The 19990-nt window shown below is 38.6% G+C and overlaps 2 protein-coding genes across 7 annotated transcripts in view; one reads left to right on the top strand and one right to left on the bottom strand.

Moving 5' to 3' along the window:
- The window catches only part of CMSS1 (cms1 ribosomal small subunit homolog), a 379939-nt gene that overhangs the window by 118091 nt on the left and 241858 nt on the right, over nt 1–19990 (top strand). The window lies entirely within an intron of this gene.
- Nucleotides 1–19990, bottom strand: part of FILIP1L (filamin A interacting protein 1 like) — a 310336-nt gene that overhangs the window by 116823 nt on the left and 173523 nt on the right. For both annotated transcript variants that reach the window (XM_045193525.3, XM_045193524.3), the window contains exons 2-4: nt 8674–8924; nt 7763–7936; nt 483–661 (exon numbers count right to left, since the gene is read on the bottom strand). In XM_045193525.3, coding sequence (XP_045049460.2) covers nt 483–661; nt 7763–7936; nt 8674–8913 — 593 coding nt within the window. In that variant the 5' untranslated portion in view covers nt 8914–8924. The remainder of the gene's footprint in view (nt 1–482; nt 662–7762; nt 7937–8673; nt 8925–19990) is intronic.

The following is a 19990-nucleotide window of genomic DNA, read 5'->3' as shown; positions in this document are numbered from 1 at the left end:
CTGCTCCTTGCCAACAGTATAAAATCCAATTGTGTATGGCTAGCCTTTCCTTTCCTCATTCTGCAGTAACACCCTGTGCTGTAACCATGTGGAAAGCTTGAGTTCCCTCAGGACCCATACTGTTTTCTTACCTCTGTGAAGTGACACTTATTTCTGCCAGTGCTTTGTATATAGTTTCCATTCTTGTTTGTATAGAGACTAAACCCATCACCTCCTCTGGTGAAGCTTTTACAGGGTGATCCTTTACAGAATTAGGTGCCCAACATTTATGTTTCCACAGTCCTTATTATATCTGGTTATTCTTGCATTGTACTGATGTCTTTTAACACGTCTTTTTCATCACTCTGGACCATGAGATCTTTTAGAGCAGAGGCTGTGTCATATGCATCTTTGTATCTGTATCCCTCATACAGTACTCAGCCAATAGTGAGAGGTTAGTAAGAGTACATTATGGTTCATTGTGTTGTTCAAAGTAGCCTTACCTTTCACATTCCTGTTCAAGTAAGCTTATGAATTCATCACTCTTCTCCATGTATTCTTTATGTTTTCTCTTTTCTTCCTCCAGCTCCAATATGGTTTGCCTATGAGATTTTTCTACCATTAAAAGCTGTTCTAGGATTCGTCTGTGTGATTCTCTATGTTTTTCCACAACTTTGTCCAACTACAAAAGAAAATAAATTTATAATCTGTTAACTGCAAATCATTCATAATACTGCCATCTCTCACTCTTAGAAACATCCAGGTTTTGACTAATTAATTCAGTAATGGGTTCTGATCTCCTTCTTTAGTTTTTAATATTCCTCTTGTTCACTGATACTTTTTGATGCATTTCAACATAAATGTCATCTTTTCACTGTCATTTTTTCCCAGAGAAAATAATTGGTGCTTCTGTAGATATCAGAACAGTCCCCTTATACCCCCTTTCTGACACTTCCCTCTCTCTCCAGAGAAACTGTACCAGAGGAATGATATCCCCAATGTTTGAGCCTGCAGCTGTCCCAGTGACCTCTCCTGCCCAGCCCTTCCTGTAGTAATCTACCAGTGTATGCCTCTTGGATCCCATGGTCTATTTTTCTTTGTATTATACATCAAGGTTTTTGAGTATTTAAACGTTTGGTAATCAACTATGTGTTATTAGTAGTGTGAATGTGACCAAATATAAATATCAAATTCTTTCTGGCTTTCATGGCCTACTTACATGTCTATTATAAAGTTATCACTCTGTGCCTGACTTATGTATTTGTCTTCCCTAACTAGATTGTGAACTGCCTGAAAAGAGGGCCTACATTCTATTTTTCTTAACTTAGTCTCTTACGAAGTGACTTGCTTATGTATGTGCCTAGTCTGTGTTTTCAGATTGAAAACAAAATAAGCAAGCAAGGAATCAAGAAAGAAAAGAGGGAAAGAGGTAGATTGAAACAAATGTGGCTCAGGATCTTTGGCCAGTGATAAATTGATATCCAATTCAGAACATAGTTTTGAAAGAATGTGACTTCCTAGTTTGTTGAATACTAAGTGCTCCAACTGATAATATTGGTTGATTTTACCCTTTGCCTTTATCATAAAAGACTGAAAATTTGTGACTCTGAATTAGAAGCCAGTTTAAATCATAAAACCTTAAAAAGCACATACTTGACAAGAAATCCAAGGCACAAAATAGCCAAACCATTTCAGAAAAAGAATAGAATAAAAAAGTGTAACAGCATATAGAACCTAACTAATTCTCTTGGACCCCTAAATCCTAGGCTGGTTGTCTGGTTTTCTACTGTTGGTTTATAATGGTGCTTTAATACACACAAAATGCTTTATTAGTCCATGTGGGTGTTGATAATTTTTAATAAATGTAACCAGCCCTTTTGTGGAATCTGAAATTGCTAAACTGTATTTGCCTGCTGGTAGGGCCACTGTTAACTAATGACCATATTCTGAGAGGAAGGTTGTAGTGTTTAATTGTCCTGGACCTCAAACCCAAACTTTAGATTGAATTGTAAAGGAAATTCAAATGAACTGCTTTTGGAATTTGAGAGTGAAATAGTGATAGGATCAGTCTTCCTTTAGGAAGGTTGTTAGTTGACTTATGAAGACATTTAATTTAATTTGCGTAAGATCAGCCCTAGAATTAATTAGTAAATGAATGATTAAGGGAAGCTTCTTAAGTGCAAGAATAATGTCTTTCTTTAGATAGCGTCTTGTAATTGTATGGACATGTGTATTAAATTTTATTTGTCTCAGAGAGAAAATAAAAGACTAGTTAATCCACTGTTGTTTTGCCATTGAGATTTTTTCTCCTTACATTGTTTGTCTGTATAAAGGGACAAGAAAGGAAGGTTGGAAAGAATCATTGCCCCTCATTTACTACGTGATCTTTTAAGTGGTCTCCCTTCCTTCAACCTCATCCCCTTCCTGCCTGTCCTCATCAGTGACAGCGTGATCTTTCCACCAATGGGATTACACCACTCTCCGGTCCAGAGCCAAAAGTTGTTTTCCCCGCTGGTCTCCTGACACTTCCGCATTCTCACTGCGTACCTTCACATTTTTCTCACCCACCAGACTTCAGGAAGTTCTTACAACATACCATGGTGATTCAAGACTGCTTTTTCTGGTGCTGAAACCTGGACATGTTTTTACCCTTCCACTCAAAACTTTCCAGTTCCTTTTTTGTAGCTTTCTCTGATTACTCCTGGGTAGAATTGTTTGTTCCTTCGTATCAGTGAAATGCCTGATTCTCTGAGTTTTCCTTCTATCACATTCCATGACTCTGGGAAGATGACTTGAACTTACTTCATGCTGCTGTTTGGTAACTTCGTGCAACAGTGGCAATTGCAAAGATATTGAATAGTATTCTAGCAAAGGGAAAGCTCCCAGAGAAACATTTACTGATTCTAGAGATGTCTTAGTGTATATCTGAAGTTTTTTCTGTGCCTTCATTTCTCCTTGCCCAGAATGCCTTTTAGAAAATATATCGGTGGTTCTCAGTTCAGTCTCTTCTTCATTCCTGACAGATCCAGTGAGCCTCCCTGAACTCATTTCACTTCTCACCACCTGTGTGTGAGCTTGACCAAGTCACTTAACCATTCTGTGTTTCAGATTTCTCATTTATGAATTAAATGGTCGGATGTGATTTTTAAGATCACTTCCTGCATCACAGTTTTCCCAAAGCAACAAGTATTTATTGTGTCTGTTATGCTCTGTGGACTCAGTGTTATGATAGTTGCCATGGGGAATAAAAGAGAAGTTTGAAGTCTCAGTGCTTATACTTTCACCAGGAAGATAAGATACACACGAAAACAGTTAGGAACAGTGTAAGGTGCTGTATCATTAAGTACTAAGGGACTATCAGAGAACAACTGTCCCCTATATATCTCTCCCCACTTACAGACTGAGTGAAGCCTGGGAAAGAAAACAGGAAGAACGGTCAAGCATTTCAGGGAGTGTCAGGGGCAGAAAGATTGAAAAGATGGCTCCTTAATGTTCCTGCTTATCATTTTAACCTCCCTGGTGTTCTCTTCCCAGCCCCTAATACAAGTTAACTCCTTGACTAGGATGAAAGAAGCACAACGTGTTTCATTAGGTTGGATTTCTGGTGATTCTTCCATGGTTAGACAGAATGAAGAACAGAGAGGTTTTCCATCTTTTTGATTTCAGCTGCTTATATATGTTTTAAAATGAATAATGACCTTTGTTTTAACACCTCCAGAGTCACAGACCACCCTGATGTTAGGTTTGAATTCTTTCTGTGCTATGGCTTTGGTTCTGTGTGTTCTTTTTCATTGGCTCTTTGAAGATTGCCCTTTTCAATAAAGCTCATCCACAGAACAGAGAAATTGGCCATGTTAGTAGATCAAAGGTAACCAGCTATACTATTTATAAAATATCCCTTCTTCCTTGTCTTTATTGAAGACTGCTCTTCGTGAATAACACTAGAATCTCTATTATATAGAGACTGATCATTCTAATTGTCTCAGTATCTCAGAATCTGGAAATGACTTCATGATTCACACGGCTCCCCTCTACCACTGCCAGACCCTTCTGAAAGCTCTTCCTTGTTTTCATCGTCACTCTTAATAGTGGTAGTCTTCTCTCATTCTTGTCTTGGTCATCTACTGAGCTTCAGGTCACTCCCTCTACAATTCCCCTTCCCACCTTCAATCTTGGTAGCATTCTGGGTGATTTTCAGATTTAGCTGGACCTTCCAAGTGACTCTTTCCCTATGCCTGGTCAACAACAGCCTTTCTCTTTCCTCAAGCCTATTTGAAGCCCATGCTATTCTCTCTCAATACTAGATCTGAGCACATCATTACCTTCTTGATTTTATCTCCTATTTAACTGAATAGACTATCAAGTATACATGCTCTTTTTTTCTTCTAGCTCTGCTTCTCTTAACTTACCTATGTTCTTCTACATTCTTAATCACCTCACTTGTATGAACTTCTTTGCTCCACCCCTTTTTTGTCTTCTTCCAGCCCTTGTTTTGTCTATGAATGTCTCTTTCCTATATCTTTGACCCCACCTCTGTCTCTTCAAAGCATGACTACAAACATAGTCAAGTCTTCCTTTCTAAAAACGTACACATGTGCCCACACACAAAGAGAGAGAGAGGAGGAGGATTTACCATGCATGCAGCTTAGGTTTTAGGGCCCTTCACTTGTACGGGTATTTCCAAGGCCCTGCCAGGGCCCCAGCAGTGTGTTCACCTAATCATATATTTTGTAAAATTTCAAAAATAATACATTTTAATTATAATCAGTTAAGAGCTCTGTCTTTCCTTTTATTTTCACTTACCCACCATCATATTTGATTTCATGTCAGGTAGTTTTGGAGAGGCTGTGAGCATTTGTGCGGTCCTGCTAAAGAGAAGTTCACTTGGTCTCACAGTAACTTCCATGTATAGGCAAGTTACTGCTAACAATCTCAGTGTACGAAAGGCTTCCAAAAATGCTTTTATTGGCTACTGTGCCAGCTCACCCAGCCATTGTTAAATAAAAGTGGAAGGCCAAAGACTATACTCCAAAATGGATGTGTCCTTTGGTTCCCAGCAATAGAAGTTTGTGGATTGAGAGGAGAAAGATTCAAAATAATGGAGCCAGGAGCTAGTCTACATAAATTTCCCATTTAGTCCCTAGCTTCAGAATTTCTCTTGCTTCCACATCAGCTCATACATACATTGAAGAATGTTAGTTTATCTAACATTTTTGTTTTTATGTATTTTTGGTGTTATAATTTCACTGAACATATAGTTCACAATGTTGCTGGAAATGGAATTCCTTCGTGTTCTGCCTGATTAGCGCCTGCTCGTTCTCTGGATCTGGGCTTTCCTGACTCGTCCATCTAAATCCGATCCCCCGCTACACTCTCTCACGGTGCTTCTTGGTTTTAACCACAGAAATTAGTGTATGTGTAACTGTACGCTTGTGTGATCACATTGTTTGTCACTCTCTCAGACATTAAACACCCCGAATACAAGAACCACATCTATTTTCATACACCAGCTCTTCAATAAATATTAAATAAATGAATAAAATGAGATTTAAAATCTAAATTACACTTTGTTTAAAGCAGGCATTCTAAAGATTGCCATAGGGTAATGCTAATAACGTATGCAGATTCTTTTATGTGCTTATATTTTTCTTAGTATCTTTTTTGGAAGAACTGAGAATATGTTAGGCCATTATCTCAAATATTTTTTTAAAGGTAACTTCTTGTATGGAACCCTAGGTTGGAAAGCAATAGGAGGTTAAATCTGTGTGGACTCTGAGTTCTTGGGTCTCCCTCCCTCTTGACAACCCAGCTACCCCCTTCCCTGTTATCTTCCTTTCTTCTAGCTCCTCTGCCTCCATCCGTTTTTTATCTTAAGTCAGTGTTTCCTTCATGTGATGTAACTGAGAACAGTTTGTTCTTTTATTTTGCCTTAAGAATAGATAAATTCATTGTAGTTTACCCTAGACATGTCTAAGATTTTTACATTTTTCCAGAAGAACATTGTGAAGAAAATAAAAAGTGGGAGTTTATACCCCACAATGGGAGAAAGAAAAAGGTTATTTTTTTTCTTTAGCATGCAGATCCTTATTCTGATGTAGCTAGGGTGTAGTCTTAGTGGAAACACTGCCTTCTGTTTTCTTCAACCCTATCTAGGGAATTCTGCTTAGCTGTTTATTCTCTGGATATCTTCCTCTTCACCTATTCCTTCCCATCAGATACAGGAAGAGGGTAGACAACTGGGTTGTTGGGTAGGTAGCATTCTGTGGGCATCCAGGAATTCGGTAGACTGATAGCTGAGGAGAGGTAGATCTACAAGGGGAAAGCAGAAGGCAAGAGAAGAAAGTGGGCAAATCATGGAGGTGGGAATGTGAGGTGTGTGTGTATGTAGGGGTATCTGTTGAGGGAGTAATAAAAGAAGGTTGGATTTGTAAAGCTATGGATAACTTTCAGGGACAAGCATTTGTAGAGGATCAGGGTATTTCCAATTTTGCATGTGTGCAGTAGAATTATTTTGTAACAACTTTTTCCTACCGATTTCAGCATAAGTTTGGAAACATTTTGTTTCATTTCACATTGAAGTGTTGAGGGGTTGTGTCATTCGTGGAGTTTTGTCAGGATATGCTCAGTATCATTAATTTGCATTTGTGCTCATATGGGTTGGGGAATTCATGCCTAATGCTGCTTCACAGTCACTATGTTGGGAGCCAGGATACAGTTTCAACACTATTGACTTGCAGCTTCAGTTCCTCTGTTTAAAATTTGGATTAAAGCACAAGTTAACAGACGTTGGGTGGTCTCATGCTCACCACTCAGAAGCAGATCCATATGACCAAACTCCTTCACAATTTGGCAAGACAGTAGTCTTCTCTCATGAGGCACCCAAGACGAGAATAGCAAGGACATTGGAGGTCAGTCCTGAGGTAGGTTGCCAGAGCTTATGTGGGGGAAATTTGTCCAAAACTTGCTTTCATTCTCTCCAGTCTTAACTCATGCTCCTAGTTGTTTCCTTTTTATAAAAATGAAAAATTATGAAATTTTCCATTGAGGTCTCAGAGGAAAATAGAAGAATAAAAGAAGGATGCCAAAGAGTTTTAGAAGTGTCAGCAAGTAAAAGAGCAAGCAGTAGAGCAACTTTGTGCAGTGGTGGCCATTTCGGGACTGCTCCTCTTTGCTGTCGTCATTGCTGAGCACATATGGGACAGGAGAAGTCTTTGTTGTCATTAAACTTCTGAAGGGAAAGGAAGATATCCACTCATCTAAAATACATGCTTTCTAAAACTCTATTTCTTGGACAGATCTTCATATCATTTCTATTCATGCTCAAAATTTCTATGGCATAATACTTCAGTGTTTTCAAAGAAACCAACCTCTATGATTGAACTTTGTCTGGCTTTTATTGTAACCTGAATAGCATTCGAGTCCCCTAAAAGAGTTCAGACCTCCATGTGTGTGCGTGCGTGCGTGTGTGTGTGTGTGTGTGTGTGTGTGTGTGTGGTGTGAGAGAGAGACAGAAGAGAAGGAGCGAGAGAGATTCTCTGGCATCTGTTAGATTCCAGTCTGATGTGAAGAAGCAGACCTAGTGAAAACATCCTGTCCATGATTTATTCTCATTTTCTTTCCTGTAGAACATGATATTTATCTACCTTGGGTAGATTTTAAATGTCTTAGAATGTACAACTTTAATCAAGAAGGAGTTATATGTCATGTTCAACTGCCAGGCCTAGTGCTTGGCTAGCTGGTGAACTTCCACCTCCCAGGTGCACAGCCCTAACGTTATACATACCTCATTCATTGGTTTCTCATAGATGTCCTCCTGCCAAGGGGCAGATTTTGCTTGAAAAGCATCTCGCTGAAGAGCCTCTAACACCTTTTTTGGAGTGACAAATCCATACTGAGCTTCCAGCAAAGCCAAGTCCATTTTTTCAGCCTTTAAAATGCCTATGACTTCATCTCGAGCCTGTAGCAACAAAAGGCATTTCAGAAAGCTGCTTTATCTACCAGCAGTCTCTGAAAGTGATTTAATAGAGTTGAGTGTTTTTTTATTTCTCTTTCAAATATAAACAAATTATATTTAGTTATAGCACCTTTTAGAAAAGGTAGCAAAACTATGTCCCTTCATCCTACTTACAATATAATTACACATTAATAGTATTTTTTAAAGTGATCACTATACAACATTGAAAAGCTCTACATTTTTTATTATGTTTAACAAGCAGATAATATGATACCCCTCAATGGCCTGGCATTTGCTTTTTCAGGGTAGGAAATAAGAGTCTCCTATATGTGTAGCAGCTGTTTGGGGGTTTTTATGTAGGTTAACGATGCCAGGGCAGGTCTTAAGAGCCAGTTCACCTTGGGTACAAAAGCACCTATTGTTTTTTAAACCAATCCAGAAGTCATCTGGAATTATTGTTACCCATACCTGCCTATGCACTGAATCTTGTGAGCAGCATGGGCAGAGGATATGACCTTTCACAACGTGCATGCCAATCGCATGTCATACAGCAGCCCTTTTAGATGTGATTGATTTCCCTTCAAGTTGGCAGAAGAGAATTCGGTGTATGTGTACTTATACTTTCTTTCATGCATACACAGGATGAACCATAGATATATATTTCTGTGGCAGCAAACACAACAAATTCACAAGCAACTTTCCCCTTAAAGCATGGTGTAGATAATTTGAACTCAGCTGACCTGCAGTTCTCCCTCCAGAATGCTTAGAAGAAGTAATAGGTCATCCCTTGAGAGGTCTTCTCCTTGGTGGCCATTACCACTATGTGAAGTAGGATGTAGAATTGCATCCGACTCACTGGTGGGGTCTTTGTCTCGTTGCCTCTGCTTCATGTCTTCAGGCCCTTGGAAACTGTGGTCTTTACTATGTCTTGGAAATTGCTTTAGGGCTGAGCCCTCTGTGTCACTGCTTCTGGAACGCATTCTTTTAAGGACTGGAAGGAAGGAAGACAATTTGTGACTCTTAATAGAAGTAGAATTTTTAATAAAGGCACCTATTACTGCTCTAACAAGTCTGCAGTCTTGTATTTACAGCAGAGAACAGCATTATCAAATTCACAAATCACACACTTATTTACATCTTTGTTTTTAAAATCAACATTTAAAAAAATGTGTCTGGTTTGATTAAGGCCACCATGTCCTTGGGTAAACAGTACTTGAAGTTCATCTACCAAACAATCAACCTCAGGGTGCCATTAAGATAGAAGTATCAGAATTACTGCTACGAAATACTTTGGGTTGTTTTGTTGTGATGACAAAGTCTGATATTAAAGGAATTAAGGCTTGGTTCCTAGCTGTATCTCTGAACTTCCCTTAAAATTTCAGATCTATCCTTGGATAAGTCAAAAAGTTGTATTTAGGACCCTCATCTCTAAAATATGGACACTACCACCTACAGTAGCTGATCGTTATAGAAACAATATAAAATAAGTTATTATTTGAGGGACACATTAAACCCACATCTGACTATATAATTATCCAAATTAATTTATAACAGCAAGAAAAATTGGCCTACCTTTGATGTTTCTAATGAAAAGAGATTATATCAATTGAGCTCATAGTCTGCTTTAATAATGTACTGGTTATTAATTTTAGTCATCCCTACAAATCATGAAACTATCAGTAATGCTTTGCTTTAGTTTGTAATAATATTTCTTTTAAAATATGAAAAAACTCAAGCATACAAAAATTATGGAAAATATAATGAACCACTACATGCTACCATACAAATTCATAAAATCTTTATTTACTGTATATACTGGAAAACATGGTTTAAGTAAAATATTAGAGATGCAGTTGAAGCCCCTATGTATCTCTTCTTTAACATGCTCTCTATCCTTCCCACCTCAGAAATAACCATCTTTAATTTGGCATGTTTCATCCCCATGTATGTTTTACACTTTTTAAAATATGTATATATCTTGCTGAATAATGTATAGTATTGCTTTGCATATTTCTAAACCTTGTATAAATAGCATGTTGAATGTATCTTTCTAAAACATGCTTTTACATCCTGTATTCTTCCTTGTTCCATCTTACTTTAGTTTATGTATTTTGATAGCTATATAGTATTTCATTATATAACTAGTCCAGAATTTACTTACCCATTTTACTCTTGATGGAAATTTAAATAGTTTACATTTTTTCAGTATTAGAAAACTGTTGCTATGAACATTCTTGTACATATTTTTTCTTCTGCTCAGTTCTCTAGGGAATATTCTTTGGACACAGGAATAGAACTTCTGGAATGTAGAGTATGTGTGTTCTCAACATTACTAGGGGTTATTGCTCTCCTAAATGGAGTGCCCATTTACAGCAGAGTAGGGGTTCTCATTGCTCCATATCTTCAGCACCACTTTCTATTAATGAATTTATAATTTTTTCCAATTTGATAAATGAAATTTTTAATTTTTACCCTGTAATTATTAGTGAGGTTGGCATCCTTTTCTGTGTTGAGAGGCCATTTAGGTTTCTTTGTAAGTTGCTTGTTTTCATGGTCTTTGCCCCTTTTTCTTTTGTATTGGTTGTCTTTTTCTTATGGATTTGTAAGAATTAATTACATATTCTATAAATTACTGTTTTGTTGATTAAATGTTTTGCTATTTTATAGTCTGCATCTTGCATTTTCACTTCACTGTGTCTATTATGGTATAGTTTTTGTTTATTTTTTAAATCCTCACTGAGGATATATTTATTGTTTCCAGAGAGAGAGAGAGAGAGAGAGAGAGAGAAACATCAATGTGAGAGAAACATCGATCAGTTTTCTCCTCTATGTGGCTGGACTGGGGACCAAGCCCAGAACCTTGGCGTGTGCCCTGACCAGGAATTTAACCTGCCATCTTTTGGTTTATGGGACAACACTCCAACCAACTGAGCCACATTGAAGTTTTAAATTTTAATTTAGTCAAATTTATAAATCTTTAACATTTTAAAAAATAATTTGTACTGGAGCCCGGGCTGGTTTGGCTCAGTGAATTGAGCGCCAGCCTACAAACCAAAGGGTTGCTGGTTCAATTCCCAGTCAGGACACATGCCTGGGTTGCAGGCCAGGTCCTGGGCGGGGGGCACATAAGAAGCAATCACACATTGATATTTCTCTCCCTTTCTTTCTCCCTCCCTTCCCTTCAGTCTAAAAATAAAATAAATAAATAATAATAATAATTTGTACTGGAAACTAAAACTTGAACAGTGACATGATAAAAGAGTGGTTAAAAACCATGCACTCAAGAACCATACTGCCTGAGTTCAAATACTTACTCCATTAGTTATTGGCTATAAAACTTTAGGCAAGTTAGTTAATCTTCTGTGCATCAGTTTTCTCATCTGTCAAATGAAGATGATAATAGTATGTTTGTAACCTAAAGTTGCTGTGAGAATTAAATGTCAACACATGTCAAAACATACTATGTGCAATATCACCGGTACAAAATTAGCACTCAACGGCGAGTATCTATTATTAATTTATTTTTATTGTTAAATCATATAGAATGAATCTATGTTCCCTTTGTAGTTCAGGGAAAAACTCAAGGAGAGAAGCAAGTTTATTTAATTATCTCTTTTATTAAATGAGATGTGAAGCATGATTACAGGAGAAAAATGACTTTGTGTTTTTGCTATTTAAGAAGTGATTCTTCTTACCAGCCTCAGTTTGCTGGCACCACTTGGGAGACCTGAGGGTCGGGTCTTGAGGACTTCACAGCCAGCCAGCTAAGCCTCCGTTCGTCCCTCAATTTATCCTGCAGCAAGCATATAAGGAACCCACTGTGTGTCATGCACTAGGTTGTTGATTTATGGTGTGGCTTTCTTGCTTTTCTTAATACAAATGACACACTCTTACTCAAAAGGTTTATGGAAGTAGTTTCTAAAACTGGTCATGAGAAATGCACTGAACTAGACAGAAGTCAAAGGAGAAGAATTATCAGCTGTGGGACTTAGTTAAGACGTCGACCCTCTCTGATCCCAGCATCCTGGTCTGTGAAGTGAGGGAGAGGGAGCTATCTATGACCCCTTTGCCTATGATATATAACAATTTCTGCCACTCTGCCTTTCCTCTAGCAAGGGTGGTTGTGAGCCTGAATCTTATAAGAAATCCACAAAAATCAAAATACTACATGTGGATATGCTGTAAACCTGTGTCTGATGATTTCCACCAGGGGAGAAGTTACAGTTAAAAAAAACAGTGCTTAAGGAAAAAATCCCCAGTAATAAATTTCGGCTGAGAATTGCTTTATAGCCTCACCGTTATCAGGCTGTAAAAGCAGAACTCAAAGGTTTTTATTGTCTTATATGCTTATTATTTACATGTTTTATTTGTCAGTAACACACCAACTGTCAGCTGATACTAGTGAGCCACTTTGCCTTGAAGTTATATTATCCTGGAGAAATTTAAAACAGTCACTTTCAAAATTTTTAACAAGTCACATACTGTATTTGTTCTGCAACTCATGCTCTTCTCGCTTCCCTCCATCTAACATTTAGTGTATTAAACATTGGAGATAGAAAAATGGTGGTGGGGGGGTTGATGGTGGGGGGTGGTAATGAGGAGGATAGCTGATACTTATGAGCACTTACTATGGTGCCAGGCATTCTTCTAAACATTTGACATGTATTAACTCATTCTAGTCTCACAACAACCCTATGACGTAGGAAATGTTATCTCCATTTATATCAAAGAAGTGGGAGCACAGATAACTTACTGAAGGTTGCACAACTAATAAGGGTAAAACTGGGATTTGGATCCAGGCAACCTGGCTGCAGAAGCCGCAATGCCATTATGCTATATTGCCAAAGACAAATGGTTGCAGATTCCTTGTCTGAAAAGAGTGTAAAGCCTTCTGCAGTGACTGTTTATCAACAGTACAGATGAACAGTGATCTGCGACAGTAGCTATCACTGATTCTTCCCTAGGTAGCTACAGAAAAAGTCATTTATCTGAGAAAAGTGAAGGCATAGAAGAGGTATATTTCTGTAAAGGGTGGAAAGTTGAGGATGTGTGGCAGATATATGTGGTCTGTCCAGAAATTGTCCAGCTATGCACTATGATAAAGAGAGACATTTATTGAAGAAGATACAAGAAACATTGCACAGATGACAATGATACCTCAGTCCCCTTCAAAGTAGGCATCTTGGCACCCCACATGGCCAATCGCCCTCAGTTGCCCAATCATATTTTCCTGAATCTCATCAACGGTCTGAAATCTCTTGCCTTTCAAAGGTGATTTTAGTTTTGGGAAAAGCCAGAAGTCACAGGGCACCAAATCTGGGTTGTAGGGGGCCTGAGTCACCTGGGAGATTTGATGTTTTGCCAAAACCACTGCAGGAAACGTGATGCATGAGTGGGCGCATTGTCGTGATGAAGCTGCAATCACCATTTGCCTGTAGCTGCAGCCTTCTGAATCATCTGAACAGTTTCGTGGAGGAATGTTCAAGCTTAACGCAAAATTTGATGCAGGTTCGTGGCTCTACTTGCTCAGTCACTTTGAATGTGACAGCCACACAGTACACATGCTCACTCAATAGCTTCTACCACCCCCACTGCCTAATACAGTGAAGTTGTCATTGTTCACACATGTGCATTCCTATCCACACTCCTTGGCTGCCAGGTTTCATTGAAGTTGTGCAAACCATTCTCGTTATATTAACAATGGCTGGACTTTTTCCAGACAGACCTTGTACGTAGAAAACCCTACAATGTATGTGTTTATGTATTTATAAATTATGTTAATAAACTATCATATACAATATATGATGTGTACTATATGAGACTATGTATATAATGTATCTTATGAAAACATTTGAAGAATCAAAGGGAAAAATATTAATTAAAAATAATAAGTTATTTGATTATTTTTCTCTCACCCCACTGGATTATCTTGAACGCTCCGGAAAGACCCTCGGTTGGCTTGTAGGAATAATGGAAGGTCTTTAACGTAGACTAGATATATTTAAAACAAGGAAGTATTACATGCCACTTTAGTTGTAGATATGTTTGCATAGGAAGGACAGGTCTATTTAGTCTTCTAGTCAATATTATTAATCTTCATTTGTATCTCTTAGGGGGTATCTGACCTGGTGCATCATACGTGATGAGTATTTAGCAAGGTGACTGGTGTGCTCCTTCTACTTTGTGGCCTACCCCAAAACTTAGGTAGAGCCTAAACAACAATGACTCAAAATCCTGAGTCCCTCTGTAGCTTCTGTTATCTGGCAGCTCAGCTGGGCTGGTTGGTCTAAGGTGGGCTCACTCACATATCTGGCTGTCAGCTACTTGGGCTAGGAGACTTCAGCTGGATTCGCTTATCCAGTGGGTAAGTGATTTAAAAAGGAATGACCCGAAGTATTTTTATAGTGTGTTTATTCCTTTTAAATTGATTAGAGTTTGTCTGAGACCACCAATCCTTTTCGGATTACTGGGATAGTAGTATGAACACTCTTGTTGGCACGCACATTGGATTTGTGAACAGACCTATCATGTGCAGACCTCTGATCTATGAGTAGGTGTGTCTCTGCATATTTACAGTGGTGGGGTTTCCTGGCCCTTCTGCCAACAACCACAAAATGATCAGTAATAAGAAGTAATTACGTATCTAGAGGAAGAAAACAAAGACATGAATTTCATGACACTCATGCTTTGTATTATCAGTTACTTCATTGTTTCTCTTGGCAAATTTTTAATACATCTGTGCTTTGCCCAGAGGTGCATAGGAAAAGAAAAATTTTGTAATAGCAACAGTGGTTTGAGATTTTCAGGTTACCAAAAAAAAAAAAATGGAATGGAAACTTGCTTTTGTTTAAACCAAATAATAACACCTTACTCCTTTCATAAAGTGCCGGCAGTGACATAATGCCTGATGGTTTTGCAAGGAGAAAAACTGCTTAGTTGTCAGTTTAACACAGCCTAGTGTGTTTTTTACCAGTGACTGCATAGCCGTAGAATGGCAGCCTTCAGGAATGTCAAAGAGCGATAAACTGGGACTCAGGAAACCTTGCTTCTGATCCCCACTCTTCATTTAATTCGTCAGGCTCCGGGTTGTCACTTATAAAATGCGGATATTAGGTTAAGCTGACCCCACGAGGTCATTTATAATTGAAAAAGGTTCAGGGTTCTTTCCACTGACCTCTACTCTGTTCCTCATCCCTTACAGATCCCCGAACTGCAGGGTTTGGGCCTGGGACTGAATGATCTCTAAGGTCCTGGTACTTCCCACTTTAGAATCCTGTGATTCTCTGTTGTCTAGTCTCTATGGATACAAATACAGTGCAGTTGGCCCTGAGAAGCAGATTCTGCTTTGTTTTTCTATGTGGTGACCTCAGTCAGTTTTTCTTGGGTTTAAGCTGGTTGAAATTGTGGTGGGTCTTGGTTAGGATGTGTCCATACTGGAGAAGGACTAGTGGAGAAATTGCAATTATTTACCTAATTTAGTTAACAGGAATTGGCTAAATGTAAATAGCAGCCTGTTCTACCTACTGCCTTCCCTCAACACACACCCGCACCAGCCAATCTTTCCTATAAAAGTTAAATTTTCTTAATCATTCTTTATCAACCTTACATATCAAAAATTGCTTATTCTACATAATTGGGTGCTGTTTACACATAATTTAGTCTCCATGTACATGTTTATTTTCCTGTTCAAATGGTGGAAAGGAGGATATTTTGTTTATATAAAGGAACTTCAAAAGGCCTCAAAGAAAAAAGATGTTTTTTGGTCTGATCATTTACTATGTGATATTGAGGTAGCCTGATTACTCTGACTCAAGAAGAAAAATAATAATAATAATAATGACAGCTTTCATGTATTCAGCACTTACCAACATAGTCCATTTCTAAATGCTTTCCTTTGAATAATTCATTTAGTCTTCAAAAACACTGTTATTTATTTATCCTCACTTTACAGAGGAGGAAACTGAGCCTTGTAGCTATTAAGTAACTTGACGAAGGTCATACTGCTAGAAAATGGCAAAGCCGGGTCCTCCCTTGGGCGGTCTGGCTCCGGAGTCCAGCAAATCATTACACCATATCTACTTAGGGTCTTGTAAGAAGGCAGACATAGCAAAGGGAAAATCCTGATCCAACGTTATTATCAACAGACACGTGTGAAACACAAACACTTTACAAACGTCTATGTCAAGTATCGTGTTCGGCAATTTCCACTAGCTCGTTTTCATATCTGGACTACTCTCCCATTTACTGATGGGGTACAGGTAATTCTGGGTCCCCAGAATCACACACAGATCTGAATAACATAAATTCACCACTCACTGGCCCTTTCAATAATCTGTCCATTCAGTGAAGGTGTTTTGTTTTTATATATTATTTATGGACAGGAACCTATTTGAATGGATTGTTACTCTTTAATGTGATTTTCTCCATCACGTTGCTGGCATCTTGGGGGTAACAAGAGGGCTAGCATAATGGAAAGAGTGTGAGATTGTGAAATCGGGTGGAACTGCGCTTAAATTGGGGGTCCAGTATATTAGCTCTGTGGCCTTGGACAAGTTCCTAAACCTCCCTGAGCCTTCCGGTATAAAATGGAGATAACAGTACCTGGTAATGGATTTAGTGTTCACACTCTGTGAGCACAGGGCCCCTGTTGTTCATATTTATATCCATGGCACCTGACAGAGTTGGACCTCAGTAGGAATTCATTGAATGAATGAATCATGCAGTCCTTAGCGGAGCTGGTTGGCTCTGAGTAGGAACTGCCTCATGGTAAAAATGATTCATATGTGAACCACTGACGAGAAATTTAGAAAAATGGTGCTGAGAATCTAATAATAAAAGTAGCTACTTCTCTTACCACATACCAGACACTGTTTTCAGTGCTTTGTGTGTATTATCTTATTTAATATTAAAGAGTTTTAGCTTAAAAGAGCTTGCTAAAGGTGAATTAAGGGTGGTGACTCTGGTAGGAAATACCAAAGAAAGAAATGAATATCACTGTCCGGGTGGCAGCCCTGGTGCCTGCGCAAAGTTCAGAGAGCGCGCGTGAGAGAGAGCACACGCACAGGTGCTGGCGGGAAGTGGACTAGATCCCCAAAACCTAATAGAAGCCTCCAGGTAATGCCACTGAATTTTGAAAACCTTTGATCGTGTATGCCCTGACCTTCTGTTCTTCCTCATCCCAACCTTCCCACATACACCCTCGCGTGCCTAAAATGAGCTGAACACCCACTACACTCCTCCTTTTTATTTGACACCTTTAACAATCATTAGTCCTGTTTTGTTTTGTTTTGTTTTGTTTTTAATCCACGTGAGATTTTATAAAGCAGTGTTGTTTAAACTTGGTTTGGTACGAGATTTGGGGGGTGAATTGTTTTTATGGCAAGATGGCTACATGATGCAGAGCCAGTCTATGCTAAGTGTACGTCACTCCTCACCAGGGACAGAACTGGAAGGGCTCAAGGCCTTAAGTTGAATGTGTTTAACATCCCATACTTTGCTGAATTTAGGGAGCAGACTGTCTGCTAGCTTTACATTTCCACTTGGATTCCCCCCTCTCTCTTTGTGGAACCATTAATCTATAACTTAGTTCCCTAGAAGGGGAATGGAAAGAGATGTAGTAAGATTGTTGAGTTCTCAGCAGAGCTGGTTGAGCCCTTAATATTAACTGTCTCATGGCAAATGTGATTCATCTATGAAAATACTGGCTATAAATAGATGTTAACAGTGCTCAGTTGCAAACCAGCCAGGTTGTGCTTGCATGGCCACATTTGGGAAAAAATTCTGGGGAGTATTTTATTTGGTTTCTCTTAAAATAAAAAAAATAATAAAAAGTTTGTTTCCTTTTATTGCCCTAGTCACCCACATTTGAAGCCACTAAATTCAGCCAGCTGCAGTAAAGCCATCTGATGGCTAAAAACAGATACACTGACAACCAGATAACCTAATTTAGCAATGGCCACCTTTATCTTTTTCTTCCATTTTCAGTAAAAGTCATTGAAACATTCTCTTAATGGTGTTTTTCCTTGTAGGGAAGGCATGGGTAAGCTCTTCAGAGAAGGAAATGAAACTTGAGAGTGTGTGATTCGGGTTTGTATTCCAAAGGATTCTGAGTCCTAAAAGAATGTCAAAGTTACAGAAAGAGAAAAATCTAATAATCAAGTGTAGAAGGTAGTGTCATAGTCATCTCATCCATCCCCCACCTACCAGACATTCAGCATCTTCTGTGATCACCTGCTCTGTTGTGACACTGTTCTAAGTGTCTGAAAGTGCTTCCTTGTACATTGAAATCCAGCTCCCAGGAACTTCATTCATTCATCCTGCTTCTGCCTCCAGAGCTTAATCAAACAAGTCTACTTCTCTTGCCACATTGTAGTCCTCCGATGGGAAGGGCTCTATTTTTTATTTTTCCAGATGAAACACTCTCAGCTTCTCCAACCACTCCTCACACCACCTAGTTTAGACTGTCACCCAACACACAATGTCACACACACACTTGCTTATACCCCATTAGACCTATTCTTCATTAGGCATGGTGTTTTTTAAAGAATACATGGAGTTAGACAAAATTTTCCAGAAATTAACACAACAAAAGCAGTGAAGTGGTCAGAGTATATATTTACAGGAGGTCTCAGTAGCTCTTCTCACTTCAATTTCAGTTGGAACTTTAAGTGTAGATCTAGAAACTTGAAAGTGAGCCTTTAGTGAAGATTTATTCCAGTTTATCATGTGAGTGCTTACAATACCTTTCATGTGCATTTTGCTTGATACCTCAGTAGATAGGTAATTATTTGCCCTGTGTTCAAGATAAACTTGAGATTCAGAAAACTTAAATAACTTTGGCTAATAAACCTTGGAACAGAGATGAAAAATTAGGTTTTCTGAATGCCCGTTTCTTTCCAGGTCCATGCCAATCAAAAACTCACACTTTTGTGTCTGTGGCTTGAATGTTTTCTTTGGTTACTTGTCTGCTAAGTGCTGCAGGTCAGGGAAGCTGGTAAGCTGTAGATACAGAATAAACAGCCTGCCAATGAGGTCTGATAAAGCACACTTACATCATGGCCTTTCTTAGCTGTGTGTTCTGGAGAAAGGACAAAAAGAAATGTAAAAATCTCAGAATATAAATAGTTGATTTATCTGAGTTTTCCATTACAAATCAGTGACTCTTTAAAGATTCTTTTCTCATCTAAGGTTGACACAGGACTGGGAATGTTTTCCCAATCTTTGTGGAATACAACAGAAAAAGAAAATTATTTTCATATAGTCCAAGTAGCTTTAAATTCATTTTTAAATGCCATATTCCCAGCACTAGATCAGAGCTCTTGAAAAATCATGATTCTTTTAACAGTTTTTGAACTACATCATTTTTCATATTTCTTCCAATTCTGCTTTCTGTTTTTTCTTAGAAGTATGGTGATACTGAGCCAGTCACTTAACCTTTGTATTCTCTTTGAATTTTTGTCCCTTCAGCTCTTGGAACCAACTTTGTTCAATCTCCTTACTCTGCAGCTGAGGCCCAGCACAGTTAACTGAAGTGCCCATGGTCATACCCTGAACCAGCTCCAGAACTCAGATCTCTTGCCTACAGCTCTGTTGCTATTTTCCACAGCAACACTGCACATTCATAGGCCAACCCGTTTCTTCTAGTTCTAGAAAGATGTGAGTCCTGAAAGATAGAAATGCACCTTTCAGAGCACCCTCACTCCTCCACAAAATTTTCTTAGTTTTCTCCACCTCTTCCTCTCCCATTAGTCGCCCTGAGCATTTTTAAGCCTGTTCTAGACCCACTCAACATAATGAAGAGCTCAGGGTGAATAAGAGATTCAGAGGTCAAGAGTTTCCATCTACAGATTACAACATGACATCTTTCCTTTCTCTTTTATCTAAGGACCTGTAAGTAGAATAAATAGATTTGTGCGACAGAGAAAACGTTGCAACTGGTAAAGTCTCTGGGGGTTACTAGACCTTGTAGCCATTTTACTCCTTTTCCAGAATCTCTGGTATACTTAGTTTAGACTCAGTTTAACTGGGGAAAGTTTAACTCCTTGCCTCCAGGCGTAT

This window comes from Desmodus rotundus, chromosome 2 (genome assembly GCF_022682495.2).
Source record: "Desmodus rotundus isolate HL8 chromosome 2, HLdesRot8A.1, whole genome shotgun sequence".
NCBI lineage: Eukaryota > Metazoa > Chordata > Mammalia > Chiroptera > Phyllostomidae > Desmodus > Desmodus rotundus.
Note: the sequence above shows the minus strand (reverse complement) of the source record. Positions and strands in the feature narration are given on the sequence as shown.